General features: G+C 32.4%; 1 protein-coding gene across 1 annotated transcript; it reads right to left on the reverse strand.

Moving 5' to 3' along the window:
• Window positions 1–303: 303 nt before the first annotated feature.
• LOC117910287 lies at window positions 304–6,498 on the reverse strand. Its single transcript, XM_034824373.1, has 3 exons — window positions 5,985–6,498; window positions 5,448–5,495; window positions 304–554 (listed from the first exon to the last, which is right to left on the reverse strand). Exons 1-3 carry the CDS (start codon window positions 6,462–6,464, stop codon window positions 483–485), a joined length of 600 nt encoding a protein of 199 aa, XP_034680264.1. The 5' UTR covers window positions 6,465–6,498; the 3' UTR covers window positions 304–482.
• Between the last annotated feature and the right edge of the window lie 3,895 nt (window positions 6,499–10,393).

Consider the following 10,393-nt stretch of genomic DNA (forward strand, 5'->3'; position numbering starts at 1 on the left):
CAAACTTGATTTTGACATCTCAGCCATACACCTATTCAAAATTATAGAAGTCAGAAGTTTCATAACAGACTGATCAATTCTTCTTCAAAGATCAAATCAATTCTAGATTTGATTGAATTGTTACTCCACTCCAATTTTCTCTATTTTGAGTTGTATTATGGTAAGTCAAAATATATCCCTCTAAAGTTGTGGGCTCAGACTACTAGCAACCCCTTAGTTCTCCAAAAACCACAATTATTTCTATCAAGCTTATTGCAGATTGAATGTTGAAGGAATCTGTAGTATTGAAGCCACTACAAAAAATTGGTATAAACCAGGCTATTTGCCTTTTTACTTCAAGCCACAGTTTCAGCAAAAATGCAGAATATGCATGACTATTCATAATCAAATAGTACAGTTTCCAGCAGAAAAAATAAAGTACATAGAGTAGGTGAAAGTCACCAGATCCTTAATTATAACCAGATGTTTCAACCATAAAATGCCTACATAGTGCTGCAAGCATCGGCAATGGCAACTCCAGCGTTAAGCGCCTCAAATGCTACCGTCACTTTCTCCTGCAACTCGACATAAATTAAGGATGTATTAATCCATGTTTGGCAAATTCAAATCTCTGGCTTCTTTTTTATTCCCTCATCAATCTAATATTTGAAGCACCATCAAAAACAAGATTTTAGTGTTAAGTGATTTCCTAAATTCACTTTTCTATTATATATACAGCTTAACACAAAAGCATGACTTTTGTTGTTTAAGACACTACAACTTAAACAATAAATCAAGTAGAAAGAAAAACAAGTTGTGGCAAAAGGGTCTTGAGCATGTAGTAAAATATGGTTTCAAAAGTGCAATAAGTTTTAAAATTTACATTTTATTGTGGATATTTGTAATTATGGTCAAAATAGAGATGCCAAAGATTTAAATAATTTCATTTATTTTGACATAAAAGTCAACTTGTAACTAAGGTGAGGTTTGGAAATATTTTTCTTCAAAAATAGAAAAAGTTAATAACTTCTATGTAAAAAGTAGAAAGTCTTATGAACTTATCTTAAAAAGGAAAATAATTTGCAAAGAAAAATTAAGAGAAAAATTTTCAATTATTAGTAAGGTTAGTCTTTTATAAGCGTTTTTACAACGGTGTATTGTTACTCAATGTGGGGTTTGATAACAATGCGAGCTTCCCCAAGGGCCAAAGAGGAATGTGGTACTCCAATGGCATATTTAACATTTTATTTCTAGGAGCTTCATTAAAAATATTTGTTTTTCTATATAAATAATAATTAAATATAATAATATAGATTTAAAACAAATAAAACATGAAATTACATTAGATTTATGTAGTTTTATCAAATAATAAATCTAATTTGCTTACTAACCTACAATCGAAAAATAAAGCTGTTAACAACTATAAAAATATGGCTTTGAAAATGCACTTAGCATAGTGTAGACCCCCATATGGGGCTTGTTTTTTTTTATTTGCTGCAGGTCACACTTCTTGCCAAGTGGAGGGCTCTTAAAGAGCCAGATGCTGCTTCCTGGTTGGGTGGTCAGTGAATCAGGTAGTGGGTTGGAAATGCAATGGGGTGGAGACACCTGTTGGAGGATATTCAAAAGAGCTTTTGGGTTGTTAGAGTAGAGTTGGGTTATTCTTTTGAAGTGTGAGGGACCCCCCCCCCCCCCCCCTTTCTTACCATGAATCCCGGCCAGATGGGACAGGCAACCATGAAGCTAAGGCTTGATGCCGGTTGCAGTAGGCATGCAGTAGCAGGAAGAGTGGTTGGGCAAGCCATGCTTGTTGACCGGTGAATAGGAGGGCAGAAGAGTGGTTTGCAAAAAAGAAGACACCAAAAAGAGAAAGTGCGAGACTGCTGGAGAGGGGGGAAGAAGGAGAAAGGGGGAAAGCATTTTTTTGGGAGAGGTAGGAGAAGAATCAGTCAGGTTTGATTATCTTTTACTTTATCTTATCTTATTTTTGAGGATCACCTTACGTTTCTTGCTGATATTCAAATGATTGCTTTGATTACCTAAGGAGGCAAACCTGTTTCGGATTTTTTTATTTGATCTTTGTTTTCTCCCATATGAGTTGCATGTTGGATATATTTTGTGTTTGTGTGTTAAGTTCATTGAGATCCTCCCACCAGGCTCTTTTGAAAGCTCTTTTGGTCTTCGTGACGCAGAGCTTGGTTTTAGTGGTATTATCTCCCCTTATACATTGCTCTATTCTTCTTCTTTTTTTGTTCTTTTTCTTTTTCTTCGCTTTTCCCCTCTATTCTTAGCATTTTCTGGAGAGGAGATTCGTTAGCTTGAGGGTGAAGCAAAGTAGCAAACTGCCTGGGTATATTTTGTAGAGTGAGAGGAGGAAAGCATTCCAGTTTTACTGGTGTTTGGCTGGAGATATTTGAAAAGAGGAGATCCTTTCTTGGACGACAATGCTACAAAGAAAAGGGTGGAGACATTAGAGGTTTGAAGAAGCAAGCTGAAGCTGTGAGGAAAGGCCCAGGCGGAGTTGCGGAGAGCAGGGAAAGAGCTTGTTAGTTCGATCTAGTTTAACTTGTCTAAGCAAAGGCTTCATGCTCTCATGATGAATAACACGGTTACCACATGCCTACACCTTCTTCACTATTCGTGTCAGCCATACCCATTTCCTCACTCAAGCTTGCAGGAATCAAGCATCCTCCATCACACCCATTTTCCTCTCATTCATTCTCCATCCCACTCCCTCACTTACATGGAGTCTCACGGGTGCATGCTATCCTTCACTCCTTCACATACCCATTAAAACCACTCACCCAAGCCTCCATATCCATACAACCCATACCCATCCTTCATGCTACTCATAACCATGTTCTACCATACCCATGTGTACACCCATTTAACCATGCCACCAAACCCGTTTCTCTCTCTAAACTTTCACCTACCTGTGGGATCCTCCCTAAAAAAAAATGCCACGTGTCTCTCTCTCCCTTACACACGCAGACGGTCTCCCTTGCGACGTGCGGCATAGCTCATTCCACCCGGGGAAGAATTCTGTCCGGCCGACGTTCAACCTTCTCCGGATATCTCACATCCGGAATTCTATCCGGCCGACGTTCTACCTTATCCGAATATCTCATATCCGGAATTCTGTCCGGTCGACGTTCCACCTTCTCCGGATATCTCACATCCGGAATTCTGTCCGACCAACGTTCCACCTTCTCCTAATATTTCACATCCGGCACCTGACGCCGGATGGGAGAGGAGGGTGATTCAACTTCCCCAGTCAGACATGTCCAGATCCTCTGATAGCGGTTACCCGGAGAGCATCCGCAGCCGACAATTCAGATTCCCCGGACAGCTTGGCTCGTCAGACACTCGCGATGCCGGATCCATTTCCGCCCACAATCTTCTTCTTCTCTTGATTTTAATAGACATGAATGTTTTTTTTTCATAATTCCGGAATAATGGAATCTGTGATATTAATTCATGCAAAATAAATGGGTTTTGGTGAGAGCCCGACATATGTGACTTTATGATTGATTGATTGATTGTTTGCTTTGATTACCATACATGATTGATTTACCCTACTCTCTAACATACATGCGATTATTCTTAAATTGTGCACTAACCCTCTCTATTGATAGCGCATGGTGGCTCGTTGCCCAGGTATGTACCCATTTTCCTCTAATCGTTGTCTATGCATGTCTCGACTTTTATGTGTGCATGGTCATTCAGGATATTCATTGATTTACTCATCAATTGCCACATCAACTTCATTTTATTAGTAGAGACCCGACTTTAAGGACTTAGAAGGGTGCTACGGTCTTTACCGTACCTTCCCGATAAGTAACCTGACTCCCGAACCCGATCTGGTTTTTCGTAGACCACCTTTTCCAAATAAGGAGTCACACTTAGGGTTTTTCTTTCTTATTTTGTTGACCCTTTAAAAATAAAACAAAAATAAGTGGCGACTCCAAGTCATTTTCTTAATAAATAAAAATCATAATTTTTCAAATAAAAATCGAGCTCACCATTGAGTGGGAAACGCATGAGCCGCAATGCGGGGTCCACACATAGTCATTTGTTTTCAATTATTTAAGGTTGCATGTTCTCATTAATCTATCACGCAATACCTAATAAAATATATATGAATGAATGAAATCTTATTATGATATGATTAAACCAATTGCTTTTTCCATAGTAACAAGCAAAAGTAACAAGGCAGGCTTGGTTGGTGGATATATAGACGAGAATATTCTTTGGTTCACCAATACGTGACATGGAAGATTAATGTTTCGTTCAAGTTAAACTTTTAGAAGAAATGGCACCTTTCTTTGATTGAATGTGGATTAAATCCATAAGGATATATAATTTGATTGACATATGAAAACATAAAAAAGGGAAAGTAAGTTTTGACTTACTAATTTGAAAAAATATTATAGAAAAAAGTACCTCAATTTTATTTTTACCTATTTAAAAATATTTTAAAATATATGCACTTTTTCACAAGTCGGTAATTATTTCCTAAAATGACCTTTTATTTATCAGGTTAATAATGTCAATTAATAGTTTTTTTTTTTAAATTGTGAGAACTGATTTGAGATTAATAAAATAAAATAAAAATTAAAAATTAAAAATACAATTAAAACTAAAAAAATTTAAAACTAAAAATATAAAAATAAAATATTAACTTTCACTTTGCTAAATCACACTAGTAGAAAATATAGATTCAAGAAAAAGTAAGAAATACAATAGAAGTCACTATTTCATTTAATTTTTATTTTATTTTATGTTTTTTGGTTTTAATTGTATTTAATTTTTAGGTATTTTAATTTTAATTGTATTTTAAATTTTAAATTTTCTTATTTTATTGTTATGTCAACAAACAAAATTTTTATTCAATTTTATTAAAAAAATATAAGAAGATTTATGGATTTATATAATACAGAATATAAAATCATTATTAATTAGAGAATTAGAAAGATTTTATTTATCTTGATGATCTTGAAATTTTTTCAAAATCATCTGCATATCATATTATATAATAAAAAATTTATAAGATATTCATTTGTAAGATACTTTTATCACATTAAAATGATAAATTAATTTTTTTTAAATAATTTTATTTAATATTATCAAGTAAAAAGATATTTTATGAAATAATTATCTAATTTATGAAAAAGAGCATCTATTTTAAAATATTTTTATTTATAAAAATTGAGGTTTCTTTTTCTCTATTTTTTAAAGTTAGTGAGTGAAAATCCCCTTTTCCTGATATAAGAAAGTCAAAAATTAATAGTAATCTTAAATGGGGCTTAAGATTCATGTAGATTAAGGGGAAAAAAGCCTCTAACAATAATAAGGTTTTTCTTAAAAATCAATTAACAAACCTAAAATCTCAAAAAATAATAATAGTAATAGAAAAAATTAGGCTTTAAGAAAATAAATGAAGGAAAACAAAAAAAAAAAAAACTTACATGACTTGACTTCCCTCGCTTCAAGCTGGAACTCCCTCGAGAAGTTGGCTGTATTAAACAAATCATTTGTATTAATAAAACTTATAAACAGCCCACACTTTGAGTTAAAATTGACAACAACCTAAGTATTAAAATTCAAGTGTTTTAAATTGTCTTTACTAGTGTTATCACAAACCAAATTCACAAAAGCCACTCAATGAAAATGCAGCAATATTTTAATTATATTCTTTTAAAAATGTTGTTATTTAACTCAAAAGTTGACTGAGGTGAGTTTGGAGTAATTTACTAATTGGCTCATGTGATGTAACAACTATGAGTTGACTTTTGAAGCTCTCTATATTTTTAAAGAAATATTAATTATTACAACTAATCACTGACTTACATCTCGAATGGAATATAATGAAGAATCTGGCTAACATTGATATATTATCAAAAAATTTGGTGCATAGCTTTCTATAGGAGGCTGTCCGTGAATATTCAATAGATGGGGAATGAAATATAGAGGTGGGTAAGTGGATGGGATGGATATTATTTTACCTGACTCATATTTGTTTGTCCGTGTCCTGCCATGGTCATCTTCCTCTTGTGCGTCAACAAACTGTAGTTATCTAAAATGGCTGCGTGCTGGTGACTGAACCTTTTGCCGCGGTAACACGCAGAGCAAAGATCGAATGTGTTATGGCCGCTTTCATAGCAGTTAAGGCAAGTGAAAAACAAACCCTTCAAGAAAATTCCACACCCATCACAGAAAGGTCTACCGCTTTTAATTATATAGAAGAAGGTGAGAACTTCGTAGAAATCCAGAGACCCATTGCCGTCACGGTCAACTGCCCGGTAAAAGCTGGGATTATCGAACAACCGGTAGCCCCTGCCCCTGAGGAAGTTGACGAACTCCTGGATGCTCACTGTCCCGTCTCCATCAACATCCAAGGTTTGGAAAAATGCCCATGCCAATTGCTTCTGCTCTTGAGTTCCAGCTTCGTAATAGGCTAACGCAGCCTCTCGAATCTCTTCCATCTATCTCACACTTCACTCTTGTGGCTTGCTTCTGAGTTATGAGTGGTGAAGGACGTTCCATCTTATATAACATATATATAAAAGAATTCTCATTACAAAATATTCAAGAAAAAAAAAAATAAAAAAAAGTAAATTTTTTCAACTTCTTGTTATTTTTTATCTCAAGCTTGTCCATGCTTAGATCTTGATTTACCACACCATTGTTGTCTCTAGAAATGCTTCAGTTTTTTTTGTTGTTGTCGTGCTGGCTGGACCAGTGCCAGTAAATGAACTCAGACCTATTCAACATTGTTTGCTAATGCAAGTTGCAGGCTGGTAGCTGAGAAGTGTTTTTCAATCCAAATCAAGTGTGGAAAATTAATGGGTCAAGGAGGGAAAATTCCAAGTACGTGGGAAAGAACCAGCAGAACCGACGACACGTTAATTTGACAGGTACTCACATTTTACTAATTCATTAAGATATTTCTTTGTTTGCCCAAAAAGGGGTACAGTAAAGAAGTGATTGACCAATGCCAATCTTCAATATTTTCATTGCAAAATTATTATTATTATTATTATTATTAAATTAAAGGTTGACTAAAAAATTAACTAATATTTGTGTGGTCTAGGTGGGGAAAATTCGGAGTAAGGTAGTTAAGATTTCTTTCCAATCCAAATAAGAGGTTGAGGCAAGTTAGGGAAATTAATTAACCGATTAGGTGCGAATAATTTGGAAAGGAATCCACGGGCACAACACGTTATAATTCATTAAGATATTTCTTTATTTTCCAAGAAAAAAAAAGGGGTACACTGAATGCCAATCTTCAAATATTCTCATTGTAAAATTATTATTAGTAGTAGTAGTAGAAGAATGAATAATTCCAAGCAAGGTGGAAAAAAACAGGTCAACATAAAAAGACTTCTTGTTACTTTCCGTTAAAAAAAAAAAAAAAACCTTCTAGTTGTCTGATTCCTGGATTATTGTTTGCATTATTTCACATCATCTTTGATACTCTTGACAAGTTGCATTAATTCATTAAGATATTTCTGTGGTTATGCTGAAGAAGGAATTGACAGTGTCAATCTTCAAATCTTCTCTTTTGTTATTACTTTTTAGAGTTCTGTTTTTTATTTTATTTATTTTTTAATTTTTTATACTTTTTTCCACAGGTCTACTAGAGTTTGATATCTTTCTCCAAACATGTTATACTTCCACTTTGTTTGTATCCTACCCACTGGCCGTGAGCCAGTCTAGGCCAGGGGAGCATAAGCCCCCCCTCAATTTTTAATTTACATAACAATATTTATTAATTATTTTTCAAAAATAAAAAGTAAAAAAAGAAAGAAAGAAAATATGCCCCTTCTAAAAAATTATAAATGTTAATTGTCTATTTGAATATATTTTCTATACTCACATTAAAATAATAATAATAATAATGATTTTAAAAACTTAAAAAAAATAATATTAATGCATGAAAATCACTTAAAAGTGATTTTTAAAGTCATAAGATAAATTTTTGTACAAAATGTTGGATTTTTATAAATAAAGGGTTAAAATAGATGAAATACAACTATATTTGTAAATTTATTCATTCTCAATTTTCTTTTAAAATAATTCATTTTTTTTAATAAATACCTTTTGCTATTTCAAATATTTATGATATATTTTTTAAAAAATTATTGTTTTTATAAAAAAGCAATAAAGATGTTTTTATTAAAATAAGGTCAAAAATTGATAAAAAGTTGAATTTTTAATATTGAATTTCTAATAATACTTTTAATTAAATAGCCCTCAATTGAAAAAGATGATTATTTTTATGTGAAACTTATATTTTTTTAAGTTATTGAAAATGTCATTGTAGAGCTCAAAATTTATCCTAATTTTATTTTTATATTAATTTTAAGCTTAATTTTATCAATAAATTTTAAATTACAATTATATGTGTTTTTTGGTCTACTCACCCTTTAATAACTTTAATTATTATGTATATTTTATTTTATTTTATTTTTTTACTATTATTTTTATTTTATTATTATTATTATATTATATTATATTATATTTTATTTATTTTCTTTTTTTTTTTCTCCTCTCTCCCCTCTCTTCCTACTCCCCAACCACCCCACCCACTTCTTCTCTCTCATCCCGTACCCCTCACCTCTGGCCATCATCCTATGTCTCATTTTTATTTTTATTTTTTATTTTCTTTTCATTTTCTCCCCATTCTCCCTTCCCACGTGGGGACCCCCCTATTCTTGTCCTCTCTCCCCTCTCCGTTTTTGACACGCTCCCCAACAGCAGCCATGGCCCCCATTCCCCCCCCCCCCACCAATTCACCCTCTCTTCTTCCCACACGGCTGGCACCCCACCCTCGGATCTCCTTCCCCATTTTTTTCCCTCTGGTTTCCTCCATTTCATTTTTTTTCCTCTATTTTTCCTCCCCAACTTCCCACACGCTGGCACTCAACTCCAAGCTGACGCCATTCCTAGTGCCCTTCATCCCCCATTTTCTTTTTATTATTATTTTTAATTTTATTATTATTATTATTATTATTATTATTATTATTTGTTTCTAAAAAAAAGCTATCAATCTCACTATCGTCGATAGGGTCGCTGGCCAATCACCGCTGGCGAGCCCTGCCGGTTGGTGACCCTCCAATTTTCTCTTATTCTATTATTATTATTATTATTTGTTTCTAAAAAAAAGTCATCAATCTCACTATCGCCGGTAGGGTCGTTGGCCAATCACCGCCAGCGAGCCCTGCCGTCCTATGACCCATCCAATTTTCTCTCATTCTATTATTATTATTATTATCATTATCATTATTATTATTGATATTGTTATTGATATTGTTATTGTTATTGTAATTGTTATTGTTATTGTTATTGTTGTCATTTTCTTTTATTTTAATATTAATTGTTGTTGAAATTTGGCTTGTGTATTTGTATTTATTTGTGAGCCTTATGTTTGAGCTTTATTAATTAGTATGAGATTTCTGTTAATTTTTTGTTGGTAAATTAATACGAAATTTTGGTTAATTTATTATTGGAGAATTAATATGAAATTCGGGTTAATTTACTATTGGTGAAATAATTTGGAATTTGTTAATTTAGGCTAAATTAGTTGATAATTTATATGGTTATATTCATTTGAATGATTTAAATTGGGATTAATATAAATTGGGTCGATTTTGGTTGTGGGTACGGTTTGCATATTACATTTGGGCTTGGATTATGAGATATTAAATTTAGGCCTAATTGAATTTATTTTGATTTATTGTACTTGGGCTTGATTAATTGTGCTTATATTTTGGTAATTAATTGGGAAATCTTGCACTATGATTATTGGCATGTGAGATATTTTTGTTGGGGTATATTTGCTAATTTGGGTATATTTTTTTAATTGGTGAAATTTATTGGGCTAATTTGAAATTGGAATTTGGGTTTGAATATTTGTTTGGGATTTTGTATATCTCTGGATATTTACATTTATGTTATTCTTGTTTTTGCATAGACCCACTCTGCAATCTTGTTGGCTAAGTATGAATTGATGATACGTGGAGCTTGTTGTAAGTTTATTTGGGTACATATTTTATTTTTCACTTTTATTTGGTTTTATTTTTATTAGTTTGTGTAAATATTCGTTCGTATGTATTTATTGAGTGTGTACAGAATTGAACATCGAATAAACTAGAAATTTTGTTTAAATGAGAGGAATAAATCATTAAATGTGTTTTAATAAAACAATAATTTTAAAATATTATTTTTAATAAAAGAAAGTTTTTTTTATTTATAAAAATTCAGAAAAATGCATTTAGAAAAATCCAAAAGAAATGTTTTTAATGGAATCTGAAAATTTGTTTTTAAATAATATTTGTCCAAATATTTTTTTGTAAATAAAGTTGTCCCAAAAATTAATTTTTAATAAAATTGCCCAAAAAAATGTTTTTTT

The sequence above is a fragment of the Vitis riparia genome, unplaced genomic scaffold (assembly GCF_004353265.1).
Source record: "Vitis riparia cultivar Riparia Gloire de Montpellier isolate 1030 unplaced genomic scaffold, EGFV_Vit.rip_1.0 scaffold698_pilon_pilon, whole genome shotgun sequence".
Lineage (NCBI taxonomy): Eukaryota > Viridiplantae > Streptophyta > Magnoliopsida > Vitales > Vitaceae > Vitis > Vitis riparia.